The 19,872-nt window shown below is 43.3% G+C and overlaps 1 protein-coding gene across 1 annotated transcript in view; it reads right to left on the bottom strand.

Annotated features, from left to right (window-relative positions):
- Positions 1–19,872, bottom strand: part of LOC122554965 (protein FAM124A-like) — a 40,482-nt gene that overhangs the window by 17,673 nt on the left and 2,937 nt on the right. The window contains exon 2 of the mRNA XM_043700433.1: positions 9,787–9,818. Coding sequence (XP_043556368.1) covers positions 9,787–9,818 — 32 coding nt within the window. The remainder of the gene's footprint in view (positions 1–9,786; positions 9,819–19,872) is intronic.

The following is a 19,872-nucleotide window of genomic DNA, read 5'->3' as shown; positions in this document are numbered from 1 at the left end:
GTTATTCTGTTTTCCAGCATCCGCAGTTCTTTTTGGGGGTTTTGTTTTGCTATGTGGTTAGTCTGTTCAGAGTAGATGGTGAGAGGTCATTGCTGTTAAGTGGGGTGATTCTATGGCATTGACTGGCAGTTAAGTAGTTGGTTGGGAGATTCTGGGTTCTGCAGATTCTCTAAGGCATGATGTCTGGTTTTCTGTTCCACTGTGACTTGCTTTGAGCAGAGAGCGAAACATCCTGTTCTTTTCCCTTTCATTTGCAAACACAGGGGCATGTAGTGTTGTATTTAGCTGTAATGTTCACACAACACACTAACTCGATAGCACTAGAATGGCAGACTAGCACACACACATACCAGAGACTCAGTTGGTTTTTAACCTCCTTGTCTTAAATATTCCTGTTGAAGAAAATCACAGAAATGTCTTTCGTTCAGATTATTAGCTCACATTGGACAGTCATAGCTCTTAGCCTAAACTGTGTCCACAGTCTGTGAACGTAACTCACAGGAGATGGTCCAGATCCATGCACTTTATTTCTTCCTTTGAAATGTATTTTTGAGATTCCTTTCAGTTACCACATTCCAAAGTCTCCCTCAAGCTTGGGTATAATGCTTTCTTTCCAGACACTTACTGAATTGCATTCTCAAACATCTCTGGCTTGTAAGTCCTTTCAAAAAACAAACAAACAACCTGGCTTACTTAAACGTTTCATATGTCCCTGAGCAATTTTGGCTCTAGAGCCCATCATCAAGGCTGTGTCATGTTTCAAGTGCTGTTGGAGCTGCACTACTTCAGGCAAGTGGAGTGAATTCTGTCACACTCCTGACTTGCACTATGTAAAGGGTGGAAAAGCTTTCAGAGTCAGAGGATGAGTAACCCATCGCAGAATTCCCAATGTCTGACCGTGTTCTTGTAGTCACAGCATTTACATGGCTGTTCCTGTGCAGTTTCTAGTCAATGATAATCTTTCAGGAAATGGATAGTGGGGGAGGAGTCAGTGATGGGTAATACCACTTGAATGTCCAAAGGAGATGGTTAGACGCAATTTTATTGGAGATCGTCATTGCCTGGCACTTGTGTGGCATGAATGATACATGTCACTAATCATTCCAAGGCTGAATGTCATCCAAATCTTTCTACATATGGATACAGTCTGCTTCTGTATTAGATGAGTGGTAAATCATGTTGTACACCACGCGAACAGTGAACATTCCCACTCTGACACATTGGTGGAGGGAAGGTCATTGATGAGTTAGCTGAAGATGTTTGGAGCTAGGCCACACCCTCTCCCCACTCCCCAGCAGAGATGACCTTGGGGTGACTGATTGGTGTCCAACAATTACAACTATCTTCATTTGTTGGACAGTATGACTCCATTCAGCAGCAAGCTTTCTCCCAGATTCCCATTGATATCAACATAACCAGGGCTCCTTGGTGCAGCACTCAGTGAAATGCTGGCTTGGCATCCATGTCTTATATTCAACTGATGCTCTGTCAGAGGGGATTGAATACAGGAGAGATCAAGGGGATTATCCTGGTCTGTTCAACGTTTCCCACCTTTTGAGTCTCAAAGCTTGACACTGCCAACCTTGTTTAGCATGCCTTCCCAAAAAAGCCTGGGATTTGCTATCAGGGGATCCTTCATACCAACCGTTTGTGACAGTACTGAGTGCTTGTGGTGGAGTGTTAGTGCTGCACATGTTTAGTGCAGTTTGGTGTTAAGTCTGAACTCAGTGCCTAGGAAGTGAAGGGCTGAGCCTCCCACTTGTAGGATATCCGACATTCCTTCACACTCTGCGGCTGGCTTATCTAATAATTGCAGGGCTGGAGGAAAAAGAAAGAAATTTCTAAAGCTGTCTTAATCTCAGGATGTTCCAAAATGCTTAGTAGCCGATGATGTATTTACAACTGTAGCCTATAGCCGTGTCGGAAACGTGACACGCAGGCTCCAACCAACAGCAATGCAATTACCAGCGGCTCATCTGTTTGTGATGTTGATTGAGGGATTAAGAGTGGCTGGAATAACTGGGAAAATGCAGCCGTTTTTCAAGAAGATCTTTTATGCAGTCACCTAAAAGATCAGACTTAGCATCATTTTAAAGTTATATCCAAAAGATGCCAACTCCGATGATAGGTAAAAGCAGACAAGAAGCCGGCGAGTGGAGTACTGTGTAATGTGGAAAAAGATGAAGTTGCTCTTTTTGGAACATAGAACAAAAAAAAAGTATTATTTGAATGGAGGAAAATCTTCAGAAAGCTGCAACACAAAGTGACTTGCGGGTACTTGTTCGTGAAACACAGAAAGCTATCACACAGCTGCAGCAGCTAATCAGGAAGGCGAGTGAAATGTTGCCCCTTATTCCAAGAGGGTTGGAGGGAAAGAATAGGGAAGTCTTACTGCAACTGTAGAAGGTGCTGGTGAGACCACACCTGGAGCACCTTAAGCAGTTCTGTCCTCTTATTTAAGGAAAGCAAAACTAGGGAGCACATTTTAACGTTTTATAAAGGACATGATTTTACATAGAGAGTGGTGGGTGTGAGCTGTCGGAGGAAGTGTTGGATGCAAGTACAGTTACAACATTTGGATAAGTACATAAATAGGAAAAGTTTGGAAGGATATGCGCCAACCAGAGACAGGAGGGACTAGTTTAGTTTGGGAAAATGGTTGGCTTGGACAAGTTGGACCAAAGAGTCTGTTTCCATGCTGTATGACTGTACGAAAGACATTATTTCATTGCAGGTAGTTCAAAGAAGATCCACTAGGATGATTCTCGGTATGAAGGGATTGTCTTATGAGCAAAAGCTAAACAGGTTGGGACTCTATTCACTGGAGTTTAGAAGAATGAGAGGAGATCTAATTGAAACATATAGGATTTTTCAGGGGCTTGACAGGATAAATGCTGAGAGGATTCCCCTTTTGGGAAAGTCTAAGACTAGAGGGCATAGTCTCAGAATAAAGGCCCACTGATTTAAGGCTGGGCTGAGGAGGAATTTCTTCTCTCAGAGGGTTGAGAGTCTTTCAACTCCTTGTCACAGAGAGCTGTGGGAGCAGAGTCCTTAAAGCTGAGATAGATAGATTCTTCATCAGGATGGGGAAATCAAAGGTTACAGGGAAAGGGGAGGAGAGTGGACATGTGGAATGAACCTATTGAATGGTGGAGCAGACTTTGGGGCTGAATGGCCTTACCTGTTCCTATTTCTGATGGTGTGATGGTGTTTCTTTATGTGTTCAAGTAACTGGAGTGGGACTAGAATTCATGATCTTCTAACCTTGAGGCAAGTGTGTTGGGAGCTGATGGCTGATAGCTCATTCCCATTGGACCAGCCTCCACTGTGGGAGATACAGCCACACAAGCCAAATCTTTTAATCTGCAGCATACATCAATGCACTAGTCTTGTGAATTTAGCCATTATCAATTGTGTCTTCACTCTGTGTGCCTTTGTGATTGGTCTTTCATTGGAGGGAGAGATTGGCAGCTCCTGTTTTCAGAGAGCCTGTGTTTGTCCATCTCCACCGGCTCTGAAGAGTGAAAAACAAACAGAGACACACAGTTCAAAGCACAGTGCACAATGCAGTCATTTGAAAGGGGAGGTTACCCATGAACAACATCCTTTGTCTGAGAAGGATGACAGTGAACACTAAAGCGATGGTAGGGTGAGCAACCAACAAGCACCAAACCCACAGCTCAGAGAACCGATACAGTCATCACTTTTAGACAAGGCCCAGTCTTTATCCGGACATCCAGATGCACATAGCATCCCACTTCGCTTCACAGACATTAACTAAACAAATTAAACATTTCTTTTTTGTTCTAACTAATTAGCACAATAAGATATTTAGAAAGCCTGTTTTAACAATTCCGATTACACCGGATCTGCATTACATTGCAAAGTTTTTAAATTTGGTCACTGTCTGTTCTGTTTCGCTAAATCCAAAATGATTTAAGTCATAAATCTTTAACGAGCTCTGAAACATACTGCCATAGAGTCATCGAAGGTTGAGAGGGCCAGAGTTTTTGGATAAAATTATCACTGCTCGCCGCTGTTTTAAAAACTCTCATGAGTTTCGCAAGAATGGATACCGTTTAAAGTTCCTTAAGAGGAGGGGGACACATGCACTGCAGTCACCCCATCCAATTCATGTGCACACAATCTGTTGGTCTGGTAGATTTCAACTAGAAATATCTAAATCTACTGCAAAAGATCATTTCTCTTATCCACGTCACAACATTAATAAACAACAACTTGCATTTGTGTAGCATCTTCTACACAACAAAATACTCCAAGATCACCCACTGGTGTTAAATTCAATGTTGAGTTAAAGAGGCATTGAGTATAGGAGTTGTGAGGTCATGTTGCGGCTGTATAAGACATTAGTTTGACTACTTTTGGAATACTGTGTTCAATTCTAATCTCTCTGCTATTCGAAGGATGTTGTGAAACTTGAAAGGGTTCAGAAAAGGTTTATGAGGAGGTTGCCAGGGTTGGAGGGTTAACGCTATAGGGAGGGGCTGAATAGACTGGGACTATTTTCCCTGGAGAACCGGAGGCTGACAGGTGACTTTATAGAGGTTTATTAAATCATGAGGGGCATGGATAGCGTAAATAGTCAAGGTATTTTCCCTGGAGTAAGGGAGTCCAAAACTAGTACATATAGGATTAAGGCAAGAGTGGAAGATTTAAAATGGACCTAAGGGGAAACCTTTTCACACAGAGGTGGTGCAGGTATAGAATGAGCTATGAGGAAGTGATGTAGGCCAGTACAATTTGAACATCTAAAGGTATCTCAATGAGTATATGAATGGGAAGAGTTTGGAGGGACATCAGTTAGATGCTGGCAAGGGTGACTAGATTAATGTAGAATATCTGGTTGGCATGGACGAATTGGACCAAAGGATCCATTCCTGCACTGTACATCTCTATGACTCTATGGCAGGCATGAGAATGGGTGTGTAAAAATGAGATCAAAGTGATATGTTTAAAGGAGGATCCCAAATGACAGAGAGATGCAGAGGCTTTTAGTGAGGGTGTTCCAAAGTTTAGGACCTCGATGACTGAAGTCACAAGCACACCCTCAGTTGATGAAGCAAAGCAAGTTGGATAAAGGCCAGAGTTAGAGGGTCACAGAGATCTTAGAAGGTTGTAGGGCTGGCAAGTGTCCCAGAGATAGGGAGAAGTGAGACTATGGGGGATTTGAACTCAAGGATGAGAACTTTCAAAATTTAGGCTATGGTGGACTGCAAGCCAATGTGAATTAAGTAGCACAGAAGTTATAGTGGAAGGGACTTGGACAGGTTAGGATGTGAGTTCATGCATTTTCCACAGATAATTATTTCTGAGTATCACGTGTTCCTACAGACCTGCTGAACTTCTTGTCATACCAACAGAATAGAATAGAATAGAAATTAATTGTAGTGGCAAATCCTGAGCTTTACGACAGAGGTGAGGCAGCCCTTTCTCTCTCACAGGTCTGTGGAACTCCCTTCCTGAAAAGGTAGAGGAAGCTGATCCTTTGAACATTTTTCAGCAGGATGGTCGCGTTGCAACAGGGTGAAAGATTCTCAGGGATAGTTTTAAAAATTCATCAGGACAAAGCCAGAAATTATAGCCCATCCTGAGCTGGCCTGGAGAGGGTGGTGGTGAGCTGCCTTCTTGAACCACTGCAGTGCGTGTGCTGTTGGTTGACCCACAATGCTCTTAGGGAGGGAATCTAGGATTTTGACCCAGCGATAGTGGAGGAGCGGCAATATATTTCCAAGTCAGGATGGTGAGTGGCTAGGAGGGGAACTTGCAGATACACGGTGGTTTTTCCATGTTCCTGCTGTCCTTGTCCTTCTAGATGGTTGCTGGTTTGGAAGGTGCTGTCTAAAGATTTTGGGTGAATTTCTGCAGTGCATCTTGTATAGACTGCTGCTACAGTGTAGTGGCAATTGAGGGAGTGAATGTTTGAGGATGTGGTACCAATCTAGCAAGCTGCTTTGTCATGGATGGTGTCAAGCTTCCCAATAGTAAGTTTGAATGTTTGAGGACTCTGGGTTTATACTCGATGGGATTTAGAAGGATGAGGGGGGATCTAGTTGAAACATACAGAATACGAATGGCCTGGACAGAGTGGATGTTGGGAAGATGGTTCCATTGGTAAGAGAGACTAGGACCCGAGGGCACAGCCTTAGAGTAAATGGAAATAGAAATAAGGAGAATGGAAATAAGGAGAAACTTCTTCAGCCAGAGAGTGGTGAACCTATGGAATTTATTGCCACTGAAGGCTGTGGAGGCCAGGTGATTGATTATATATAAGACAGAGATAGATAGGTTTTTGAGTATCAAGGGCATCAAGGGTTATGGGGAGAAGGCTGGAAAATGGGGTTGAGAAACTTATCAGTCATGGTTGAATGGCAGAGCAGACTCAATGGGCTGAATGGCCTAATTTCTGCTCTTATGTCTTATGGTCTTACCCTTCAAAACTAGTTCATTAACTGTGAAACACTCTGGAACATCCTAAGGTCGTGCAAACTGCTATATCAATGCATGTGCTTCAAACGGATCTCTGACGTAATCCACTGTACACTGACAGGACAAAGGCCCACATCCTTTCCTTTGCCCAGTAATCTTCTGTTCCCTGCTGGATGAGGGGTGAGCTGACTGGGAGTGTCCAGGATGATGGCAGAGCTCGAGCTTTGGCTGACTTGGCATTAAAGGGAGAACTGGGCAATGCCAAAGTAGATGGCCCAGAGCCTGAGTGTGACCACACACAAACTCACAAGATGGATCTGGTGGCTGAAGATGGCTGATAGAGCAAAACGAAGCTGATCCTCCAAAGTCTTGTTGAGCACAACGATTCAAAGTTATAATTGCTCCCCGATCAACACCTCGTCAACGGGCTCTGCCACTGCTGCCATGCCATTGAAGGGAGATGCCAAGCAACATGGTTATCGCATGTAAAGGGGATAGGGCAGGGTATGGGATGAATTAAATTTAGAGAGCCAGAAATCTCCAGGTGGCAGCTTTCCTGAGGTGTTTTGGTCAGAATTCCCTATTTTCCGACAGCCAAGAACATCACATCGAACGATCAGAGAAAACAAGACCATAAAACCAACTCCCCCACTTTTCCCAAGCAGTTTGGTCAACACTAAGTATAAATATTTGTATAGCAACTCTCCCTCTTGGCCTGCTCCCAGACACTGTGGATATTAAGACACAGCCTGCTCCCAGACATTGCTGATATTCAGACTCATTCGCACTGACCTTTAGAGCACTGAACAAATGAGCAGCCAGCCCCGATCATTCCCTGCTACCTTCATATTTCTGAGAACTTTTCATCAGCCTACTGACACTCCAGCACAGTTCTGAGGGGATGCTCGACTATCAAAGATGCTGTCTTTTGGGTGAGATGTAAACTTTCGGGTGAGTGTAAAATTTCCTGTGGTATTATTTCCCCTGTGTCCTGGTCAATTATTTATTTGCTAAAGCAGCTAGTCTATTATTACCCCATAGCTGTTTGTAGGGGCTTGTTTACATAAACTGGCTTCAGGAAGAACGCCAAGTTCACTCTTTATTTCTCTTATCTTTACTTTTTCCTCTTATTGTAAAATCCTCTGTTGAACTCTCAATTTAAGCAGCTTCCAGCTTTTACATAGAACAGTACAGCATAGGAACAGGCCCTTCGGCCCACAAGGTTGTGCCGAACATGATGGCAAATTAAACTAATCCCTTCTGCCTGCGCTCGGTCCATACCCCTCTATTCCCTGCATATTCATGTGCTGATCTAAAAGTCCCTTAAATGTCCTTAACGTTACCTGTTCCCACCACCACTCCTAGCAATGCATTCCAGACTCCTACCACTCTCTGTGTAAAAACCTTGCCCCTCACATGTCCTTTGAACGTTCCCCCTCTCACCTTAAATGCAGCCTCCTAGAATTAGACATTTCAGCTCTGGACTATGTCAACTCTTTTGACACAGACCAGGAGCAAACCACTGCAGATATTGGAATCTGTACTAAAAACAAAAAAAATGCTGGAAATTACAGCATCCATGGAGAGAGAGCAAACTAATGATTCGAGTCTAGGTGATTCTTTTAACTAGAGCTGTCTCTCACCGCCAGTGCACACTGCAGTCAAAGTGGATGCTTAGTAATGGACAAAAGTCACTTTGCTTCCTGATTTTGTTTGGGGATTTGGTTTGTGTATGTTGGGTTTACTTTGCAGTGCAGTGTGCAGTGATCCTACCTCTGAGCCAGACTCTCTAGGTTCAAGTTCCAGCCCAGCACTTGGAGGCCAAAGTAGGTGCTTTCCAAATGCAACCAAAGAGGCTGAGAGCCAACCTGCAAATCTTTCCAATAGGAAGCAGTAATAGCAAGAGCAATTCTTGGTCAACCATACAATGGGAATTATGTGGGAGCCTCTCCCTTCACAATCCTTGCATCCAGATTACAACACGCAGGTAAAAGCACATTGCTACAACAACTTGGATTCCGAAAACACACCACCTCCATCTGGTTTGTTAGTTGCTGCCAATCCTTGACCTTGCATCAACCTCATGATCTGCTTTGACAGCCCTTGAGGGCAGTTTGGAACATGATCACCCCAACGTGAGTTCAAATCCCACCACTGGCAATATACAAGGACAGGCTGCTGTCACCCACTGTAACACAAGCAAAAGTGCTAATTTGAAAGTTCAGTCCTGCCATTTGCAAGTTTATTTTCTGTCACTCTGGTCTATTTGAATCATAAATCGGTTAATCGATCTGTCATGGTTGCACCCTGCCATTTTTTTGTAAAGCACTTTGGAATGCCCGAGTGTCACAGAAGGTGCTACACAAATGTGATGCAACGCTATAAGGTACAGGACTTGGAGCAGACCACACAGCCCATTGTGTATGGTCCACAATTCACTGAGATCATATTTGATCCTTGATCTCTGAACTCTGTTTTTCTACCTGATCCCCGCAGCCTGCAATTCCTTAGAGACCAAAAATCTATCTCAGCCTTGAATGCACTCAACGACTGAAAGGTCAGGTTCCTCTGGGGAGAAAATTCCAAAAGTGTTTCGTTCTTTCATTCTACGGTCCTTAATAAATTCACAATATAGTCGGTTCTGATAATAACACGATTGTTCTGTCCTCGTGTTATCTCACACTATAAGAAAATTGCACATTGGCCACGCTATTAAAACTGATGGGACCAGAATTGCATTATAGCCAATACAGGTCAGGAAAGTTTGCATACTGCAAATAACAGTCTAAATTCTTCAATTGTATTAAAGCCAATTCGCATTGAAGACACACGTGTTATGGCAGAACCAACTGTATTTAATATGGATACAAAATATATTATCCAGTTTTCCAGTTGTACATCGAATCATCGAATCTCTACAATGTGGAAGCAGGCTGTCCAACCCATCAAGTCCACATCAACCATCTGAAGAGCATCCCACCCAGACCCACCGCACCTCCATTTCCCATGAGTCACCCACCCAGCCTGCACATCCCTGGATACAATGGGCAATTTAGCGTGGCCAATTCACCTAACCTGCACATCTTTGGACTGTGGGAGGAAACAAGAGCACTCGGAGGAAACCCACGCAGACACAGGGAGAATGTGAAAACTCCATGCAGACAGTGGTTCGAGGGTGGAAATTGAACGCAGGTCCCTGGTGCTGTGAGGCAGCAGTGCTAACCACTGAGCCACCATGAGCAAGAATATTTTGATTGTCCTCAATTTAGTCAGTTAAACTGTCCAATCAATGGACTGTATATGACAAGAGGAAAATAAATACATTTTCTTAATACTTACAGCTTGTTGAGGACAGTTGGCTGTGGTCTGATCTGAAATGGAAGCAGTGATAGTTTTAGTTCTTCACATCGGTCATTTGAAAGCTCGAGACTATTAACATTACTGAAAGTCACTTTCTGGAAAATGAGTCAACACATACTAATGGAAGGGGCATAGTCCCATTCTGCTGGGTCGTCAAATTGCAGGACAACAGATGGTGATGGGCAGTTGAAATCACGCAACAAGCTATAGCAGGATATTATTAAGTTGGATAGGGTTCAGAGGAGATTTACTAGGGTGTCACTGGGGATGAAAGGTTTGAGATATAAAGAAAGGCTGGATAGGCTGGGACTTTTTTCATTGCAGTATAGGAGGTTGAGAGGCAACCTTATAGGAGTTCATAAATAATGAGGGGTATAGATAGAGTTAATGGCAGTTGCCTCTTCCCAAGGATGAGGGATTTCAAGACTAGGAGACACATCTTTAAGGTGAGAGGAGAGAGATTTAAAAAAGATGTGAAGTACAAATATTTTACACAGAGAGTGGTTTGTGTTTGGAATGAACTTCCAGAAGAAGTGGTGGGTGCAGGTACAATTATAACGTTTAAAAGACATTTGGATAAGTGTATGAATAGGAAAAGTTTGGAGGGATGCGGGCCAGGAGCAGGCAGGTGGGACTAGTTTAATTTAGGGTTATGGTCGGCATGGACTGGTTGGACCAAAGGGTGTGCTTCCATGCTGGATGACTCTATAGTCTATGATTCTGCTAGTACCAAGCCTGGTAGTGAGAACGGCATTACCTGTGAGACCTTTATGCAAGCACAGACTCTCTGTACCACTGCATACTGCTCTCCAAGCAACTGCAGGGTGGTAGGGACTGTCACATACCTCCTTCTGGAATGTGCCTTTGCAAAGGAAGTCTGCAGAGAGATGCAGTGGTTGTTTGGTGAGCTCCGTAATGCGGGACTCTGTGCTGTACGGTCTGTTCCCCAGGACACACGCAGAGACAAACATCAGCTGTGCCTGGAGGACCATCAACCTGGTGAAAGATGCTTTTTGGTTTGCCTGAAACTTGTTGATCTTCCAGTGTAAAGAGTTGACCTGCATGTTGCTGACGGGCACATTCCAAAGTCCAGGCCTACGTGCTGAGGGACGCACTAAAGCTTGAGGCAGCTGCTACCAAGGCAGTGGGGAACAACCACTGTTTGAGGTCATTCTGCTAAAACATAACGAGGGTCTATTCAGTTATCAGACCCTCGCGGTACCTCAGATAAATGCCTACTGGTTAATTGTACATATAGAGAAAGCCAAACCACAATGTTTGTTTTTTCCTCTGTAAGTGAAGATGGAGGACAAAAAAAAATGGTGGCACTAAGAGCTGCTCCTTTTCTGAGGTATTTTAGGTGTTGGAGGTGACTTCCTCGAATCCCAGGAGCACCAATTCCTATTTTACAAGCTGTTGCATTGTTTTGGAACATTGGGGAAAAAAGATCAAAACAACAGCACTTTAAAAAGGAGGAAGACAAACAAAAGGCAGACAATAGACAATAGACAGTAGGTGCAGGAGTAGGCCATTCTGCCCTTCGAGCCTGCACCACCATTCAATATGATCATGGCTGATCATCCTTAATCAGTATCCTGTTCCTGCCTTATCTCCATAACCCTTGATTCCACTATCCTTGAGAGCTCTATCCAACTCTTTCTTAAATGAATCCAGAGACTGGGCCTCCACTGCCCTCTGGGCAGAGCATTCCACACAGCCACCACTCTCTGGGTGAAGAAGTTTCTCCTCATCTCTGTCCTAAATGGTCTACCACGTATTTTTAATCTGTGTCCACTGGTTCGACACTCACCCATCAGCGGAAACATATTTCCTGCCCCCAGAGTGTCCAAACCTTTAATAAGGGCTGGTAACGTGAGGGCAAACCCCCTAACACTCAGGTCAATGAGAACATGGATTAAGGGTTCAATCATGCACATTACTTACTCTATTTCTGAGGCCATGCTTTCAAGTGACTGAGCTATCCACTCAGTTGTATCAAAACAGCAGCTCAAGGAGATGGAGGCCACAAATTGTCAAACTACTAATAGCATCAGTATTAATAAATCATGGCTATAAATAATCTGAGAACATTCAAAGTTAGGGAAAGCACTCCTTATAAATTCTCTCATCTGAACGCAATCTTTCATGCACACTTGAAAGTTTTGAGCTTCTGCAGACTGAAGCTCGTTTTGGTTTCTATAATTACTGCAATTAAATAGTAATATGGGCGGTACAGTGGCACAGTGGTTAGCACTGCTGCCTCACAGCACTGGAGACCTGGGTTCAATTTCTGCCTCAGGTGACTGTCTGTGTGGAGTTTGCATGTTCTCCCCGTGTCTGTGTGGGTTTCCTCCGGGTGCTCTGGTTTCCTCCCACAGTCCAAAAATGTGCAGGTGAGGTGAATTGGCCATGCTAAATTGCCCGTAGTGATAGGTGAAGGGGTAAATGTAGAGAAATGGGTCTGGGTGGGTTGCTCCTCGGAGGGTCGGTGTGGACTTATTGGGCCTGTTTCCACACTGTAAGTAATCTAATCTAAGAGAAACTGATGATGAAATGATTAAATTGCTCAAAAAAAAAGAGAAATGTTTAGCAAATCAAAGGGGGAGCCCAGCTTCTTTCTGCAGTGTTCCCTCGAAAATCGTTAACATTGCAGATGAGTGTAAAAGGTTTGAGATGCAGTTGCTGCGTTAGCCTCACTGGAAATGAAACTTTGCTGCATTACTGAAAAAGACACTTTCTGTTTTTTTTGTTGTTCTGTATGCATCAGGACACGTTCCTGAGTGTGCAAAGAATTCCACTGACAACCAATTCTGGATTGCCAGTTGGCTCGCTGTGTTGTGCACTTGTGTGTCCTGGGAACACTACCCCCACTCCCCCCCCAACCCCCAGCCCCCGTACATTGATACAGAAGGCTGTGTTCTTCACAGACAGAAAGAACATGTACACACACACTTTCATTTAAAGCAGGCAACAGCCATTCTCTGGTTTATTCCTCAGAGTAACACTTTGACCAATCTGCCAGTTTAAATTTAGCAAAGCTTGGCAGTTGACTATCAGTCATCATCTAACTGGTGCACTCTCCATGTCAATGCCTCTCCAATCAAGAGTCCAGATGACAACCAATTAGCATTCTCCTCTCATACAGTATAAATGTTTGTTTTCCCATTCAGTTGGTGTTCTTGCAAAGTATCCTGATGAATGCACCACAAAATGTTTCTTTTCTCAGCAATATTCAAGTTCTGCATTACCAAATTAGAATTTGCAACATCCTAGGTTGAAAATATAATTGTCACAAATAAAAAAACAGGAAGTGGTGAGGGTAGGTGGAACTCAGACATAAGGGTTATGAGGGGGAAGAAGCAGGCAACAGATAGCAGAGAGTAAATCCATGTGAGGAAGACTGTTTAATAGTAAGGCAGAGAAAGGGAGGGCAAGCAGAAGAACTGGCAGAGATACTTCTCCTGCATCCACTGAAGGCGTAACACCTGCCCATTTACTGCCCCCCTCCTCAGTATCCAAGGGTCCAAGGGCTCAGGCTTGGAGGGCCGAAGGACCTGTTCCTGGGCTGTAAATTTTCTTTGTATACCTTCCAGATGAAGCAGCACTTTACCTCCTCTTAACTCAATCTAGTCTACTGTACTCGCTGCTCACGATGTGACCTTCTCTACACTGGGGAAATGAAGGGTAGACTGAGTGACCACGTTGCAGAACATCTATGTACCGCCTGTAAAAACGACTCTGAGCTTCCAGTTGCCTGCCACTTTAACACCCGACCATGTTCCCTGGCCGATATCTCTGTCTCAGGCTTGCTGCAGTGCTCCAGTGAAGCTCAGTGCAAGCTGGAAGAATAACATTTCATTTTCTGCTTGAGGACCCTGCAGCCCTCCAGACTTAATATCGAGTTCAATAATTTTAAGGCCTGAACTCCCCCATGTCCTCGCCCCCCTATCCCACACACCAGGCCTTGTTATCACAGTCTGCCATTACCCACTACCTATTGTTAGCTTATACACAGAAATATCCGCCATTGTTCCTCCACGGTCATCCCTGCTAAGGTATTGCACCATTGAACTTTGGCCAGCTCCTCCCTCATAGCTCCATAGTTCCCTTTATTCAACAGAAATATTGTCACTTCCGACTGTATCCTCTCCCTCTCCAATTACAGATTGAAGCTTATTGTATTATGGTCACTACTTCCCAATGGCTCCTTCACTTCGAGGTCCCTGATCAATTCTGGTTCGTTGCACAATACCAGTGATCACATGGTCAGAGAAGGAGAGAGAGAAAGAAACCTACGCTGCTAACTGACACGGTAGTGAATCTGCACAGTTACTGCCTTTGCTGTTTGAGTTCATGTATCGCTGGACATCGGTGCATCTCGGAAAAATGAACAAACAGCGGAATTCACAGCTGACATTGGAGGAACCTGTGTGGGAGAACTCACAGCACAGGAGCAGATAAGTGCATAGTTTTTAACATGTAACCTTGCTGTAAGTCTACAGTAGCGAGTAGAGTGGGTTCTTTCTTGATTATATGTTTTATTGAGATCTGTTTCAAATAAATTTTAAAAATGTAAAACCTAAGTACTAAGTTAGCCTGGAGCACGTTTTAGAGCAAAGAGATGATGCTATTTTCTGGGTCTGTAGATTGTAAAGGAGCAAAAATGGCCTTTAGTAGAGTATTGTGCTCTTTCTGTTGGATGTGGGCATTTAGAGAGAGTTTTCATGTTACTGATGATTATGTCTGCAGGAAGGTAGAAGGGGTAGGCAGGTAGTGTAGGATTCTTCTGTGGCTATCCCCATTTCAAACAAGTATACTGTTTTGGAAAATGTAGGGGGTGATGGACTCTCAGGGGAATGTAGCATCAACAGCCAAGTTTCTGGTATTGAGGCTGGCTGTAATGTAATGAGGGGTAAGTTGGGTTCTAAGCGATTGGTTGTGATAGGGAACTCTCTAGTCAGACGCACAGACAGACGTTTCTGTGGCCAGTAGCGAAAAATCAGAATGGTGTGTTGCCTCCCTGGTGCCAGGATCAAGGATGTCTCAGAGAGGGTGCAGAATGTTCTCAAAGGGGAGAGGGACCAGCAGGAGGTCATTGTACACATTGGAACCAACGACATAGGAAGGGAAAAGGATGAGATTCTGAAGGGAGATTAGAGAGAGTTAGGCAGGAATTTAAAAAGGAGATCCTCAAGGGTAATAATATCTGGAATACCCCTGGTGCTATGAGCTAGTGAGGGCAGGAATAGGAAGATAGAGCAGATGAATGCATGGCTGAGGAGCTGGTGCAGGGGAGAAGGACTCACATTTTTGGACCATTGGAATCTCTTCTGGGTAGAAGTGACCTCTACAAGAAGGACAGATTGCACCTGAATTGGAAGGGGATTAATATACTGGCAAGGTTAGATCTCATGGAATACAGGGAGAACTTTGGATACAGAACTGGCTCAAAGGTAGAAGACAGAGGGTGGTGGTGGAGGGTTGCTTTTCAGACTAGAGGCCTGTGACCAGTGATGTGCCACAAGGATCAGTGCTGGATCCACTGCTTTTCATCAGTCATATAAATGATTTGAATGTGAACATAGGAGGTATAGTTAGTAAGTTTGCAGATGACACCAAAATTGGAGAGGTAGTGGACAGCGAAAAAGGTTACTTCAGATTACAACAGGATCTTGATCAGATGGGCCAGTGGACTGAGGAGTGACAAATGGAGTTTAATTTAGATAAATGTGAGATGCTGCATTTTGGAAAAACAAATCAGAGCAGTACTTATACACTTAATGGTAAGGTCTGAGGGAGTGTTGCTGAACAAAGAGACCTTGGAGTGCAGGTTCATAACTCCTTGAAAGTAGAATCACAGGTAGATAGGATAGTGAAGGCGGCGTTTGGTATGCTTTCCTTTATTGGTCAGAGTATTGAGTATAGGAGTTGGGAGGTCATGTTACAGCTATACAGAACATTAGTTAGGCCACTTTTGGAATATTGTGTGCAATTCAGGTCTCCTTCCTATCAGAAACATGTTGTGAAACTCGAAAGGGCTCAGAAAAGATCTACAAGGATGCTGCCAGTGTTGGAGGGTTTGAGCTATAGGGAGAGGTTGAACAGGCTAGGGCTGTCTTCCCTGGACCGTCGGAGGCTGAGGGGTGACCTCATAGAGGTTAATAAAATCATAAGGGGCATGGATAGGATAAATAGACAAAGTAATTTCCCTGGGGTGGGAGCGTCCAGAACTGGAGGGCATAGGTTTAGGGTGAGAGGGGAAAGATATAAAAGAGACCTAAGGGGGAACTTTTTCACACAGAGGGTGGGACGTGTATGGAATGAGCTGCCAGTGAAGTGGTGGACGCTGGTACAATTACAGCATTTAAAAGGCATCTGGATAGGTATACGAATAGGAAGGGTTTAGTGGGCTATGGGGCCAGGTGCTGGCAAATGGGACTAGATTATGTTAGGGTATCTGGCCGGCATGGATGAATTGGACTGAAGGGTCTGTTTCTGTGTTGTACATCTCTTTGAAACTGCAATCAAGTATCACATCAAAATCTGTCAGAGAGTCACTCAGTTCATCAAGATCTGAGCATCAAGTTTTAAAACTGGAAGGCAAGCATTTGTATCTACTGTCTGTGGGCAAAGACTTCAGCTAAGAATTCAAGTAATTAATTGGGAGAAAGCAAACTTCAATTGGGTATGAATGGATCTGACTCAGATAAATTGGAATGAAACCTGCAAGTGAACATTGTGCTGCTTTTAAGTAGAGATAGTTCTGACCTTGTCAAGATATATTCCCATGAGTAAGGGCACACAAGTCCAAAGTTCCCTGGATAACAAATTAGATAAATTATGAAGGAAAAGGAAAATGCACTTATGACAAAGATGTGGTTGCTAGTTCAACCGATATCCAGGCTAAATTTGGAATGTTCAGGGAGAATCAAATGATGAAATATCAGATGCACAGCAGAAGTATTAAAAGAGGCCAAAATTAATATAATCGCGAATCAAAATGTCTTCAGTCCACATATAACTAGTAAAAATGTCATAAAAGCAGAAGTAGATCCAGTTAGGAACTGAAAAGGAAGCAGAGGAGATGGCTGAGATTTCAAATACAGATTTTTTGTCCACCTTTGTATGAAAGAAGAAAATGGTTTCAGGCTATAGAAAAAGAGAAGGAAATTAAGACACCTGAAAGGTTTAACGTTGTAGAGGATATAGAATGAAGAAGCTGTGAGTCAGACTTGATGAGATGCATCCAAGGATTACTGAAGACAGTAACAGTGGAAATTATAGTGGCAAAGACTAAGTTTCCAATCTCCCTGAGACTGGGGATTATCAACAAAGGCTGGAGAACAGTAGCTTGAACACATTTGGATTAATTAAGGAGAGCCATCATATCTAAACAATTCATATTTAACGACCTTATATTTTTGATGAGGGAATAAAATTGGTTGTTAGGGTAATATTGACATGCTTCTGAAATGCATTTCATTAAATGCTGTGCAACAGAAACTTGAAAGGGTTCAGAAAAGATTGATTTACAAGGATGTTGCCAGGGCTGGATGATTTGAGCTATAGGGAGAGACTGAATAGGCTAGGGCTGTTTTCCCTGGAGTGTCGGAGACTGAGGGGTGACCTTATAGAGGTTTATAAAATCATGAGGGGGTGTGGATAGGATAAATAGACAAGGTCTTTTCTCTGGGGTGGGGGAGTCAAGAACTCGAGGGCATAGGTTCAGGGTGAGAGGGGAAAGATATAAAAGAGACCGACGGGGCAATGTTTTCACGCAGAGGGTGGTACGTGTATGGAATGAGCTGCCAGAGGAAGTGGTGGAGACTGGTACAATTACAGCATTTAAAAGGCATCTGGATGGGTATATGAATAGGAAGGGTTTAGAGGGATATAGGCCAAGGGCTGGCAAATGGGACTAGATTAGGCTAGGACATCTGGTCGGCATGGATGAGTTGGACTGAAGGGGCTGTTTCTGTGCTGTACACCTCTATGTCTCTATAAGTAAAGACAGTATAGATCTGAATGGCTTTATTAACTGTATATGTCCATAAAGAGATCCTTTTGTGAATAAAGTATATTTTGCAATAAAAAAATGTAAGGAATGTTGCCACCTATAAAAAGAAAAGCTGGGATGGCCAGTAAAGATCATTAGACACATGGGGTTGGATCACAACCTGAAACTTGCTCTTTGCCTCCAACTCTTCTTTACTTTGTATAGAATGGTGTCTATTCTTTAAGTAATCTCAATCTTGTGAATTGTGAATGGAGAAAAGTCACAAATTTCAGAGTGAAACGACTCCTTCAGATACTGAGCTCACCTCAAGAGTTGCTAACCTCTTATACACAAAATCAGCACCAACTGAGTGGGAACCACCTGCATAATACAGTTAGCACATTGAAACTCTCAGCTCAGTTGACTGTAATACCTATTGTGTGGCAGTATTGGTTCTCTTGTTATTGCAGTTCATAACCTCCATCCTTTAAAATGGCCTTACAAAAATAAGTTGCATTTATATAGCACCTTCGAAATAGCAGGAGCACTATGAAGTAAAATTTCACGCTGAAGATGTAAAGGTATGTTATGCTAGTGCCCAAAGAAGTGGTTTTAAAAGAGCAGCTAAAGGGTGTATGTAATATATTATATATCGAGAGATTGAGGTATGCAGGTTTAGTGAGGCAAACCAAGAGATTAGGGCCTAACTAGCTGAAGGCTTGGCTGTCAGTGGTGATGATGTAGTTAAAACCTGGGATGTGCAAGAGATTCTCAGAGGATTGTCACGCTGGAAGATTGTTGCAGAGATTGGGAGGAGAGCAAACATGGAGGGATTTTAACACAACCCTAAGGATTTTAAAATCACTGCACTTGCTTTGTGAAGTATTAAAATGTTTAAGTATTGATAGGATATATAGACAAAGTCTTTTCACTGGGGTGGGGAGTCCAGAACTAGAGGGCATGAGTTTAGGGTGAAAGGGGAAAGATATAAAAGAGACCTAAGGGGCTACCTGTGGTGGTACGTGTATGGAATGAGCTGCCAGAGGAAGTGGTAGAGGCTGGTACAATTGCAACATTTAGAAGGCATCTGGATGGGTATATGAATAGGAAGGGTTTAGAGGGATATAGGCCAAGTGCTGGAAGACAGGACTAGATTAGGTTGGGATATTTGGTCTGCATGGACGAGTTGGACTGAAGGGTCTGTTTCCATGCTGTATATCTCTATGACTCCATGACTCTACAATAAATTACAATGGATAATGAATTGAAGACACCCATCATCATTTGCATTATACTAGTACATAGCTATGCAAGGTAAATTATTCTGTATGAACAATTGACCCTTGATTATATGTACACTCCTTATGAACAGCCTATGACCGAAACTTCAACTCTCCTGTCCATCAGATGCTGCCTGACCTGCTGTGCTTTTCCAGCACCACACTTTTCGACTCTGATCTCTGGCAACTGTAGTCCTCACCTTCTCTCTGTACCGATATATGTCCTTCCAGAGAGTCTACCTTTGTTTTGATCTGCTATGTTAAACCTGCTTGGTCAGCTGTGTAAATTAAATGCATTATGACAAAAGGTCTATCACCAAAAAGTAGCAGCTCTCATGGTAGATCACTTGCCTAGGGGTTTCGGTCAGATATCAAGTCAAGTCCTTGCAGCAGATCTTGCAACAAGCTTTCAGGTTCCATTTTCAAAGCCATTATGAAGTAATTTAAGATGTCCCAGGGTTCTTTATTCTCATCATTCAACTGAATGGGGATCAGCAGCTACCTCCAAAAGATATCATGAGGAACAGCAGGAGGCCATTCAGTCCCTTGAGGCATGTTTTACCTTCAAATTAGATCAAGATCTTGACTCCATTGACCCACCTTTGCTCCAAGTCCCTATTATCTTGACCAAACTAAAATCTACTAACCTCACTCTTTGAAATTCCAAGTGCCCTCCCGCTTTCAGAGACTTTTGAGGTCAGAAAATTCCAGATATTTATCGTCTATCTTTCATGTGGTAAAACACCTTCTGCTTTCAGTCCTGAATGTCTTGGCTCCAGTTTTAAGGTT

Source organism: Chiloscyllium plagiosum, chromosome 12, assembly GCF_004010195.1.
Source record: "Chiloscyllium plagiosum isolate BGI_BamShark_2017 chromosome 12, ASM401019v2, whole genome shotgun sequence".
Taxonomy (NCBI): domain Eukaryota; kingdom Metazoa; phylum Chordata; class Chondrichthyes; order Orectolobiformes; family Hemiscylliidae; genus Chiloscyllium; species Chiloscyllium plagiosum.
The sequence above is the reverse complement of the archived record's forward strand: the minus strand, read 5'-3'. Positions and strand labels throughout refer to the sequence as shown.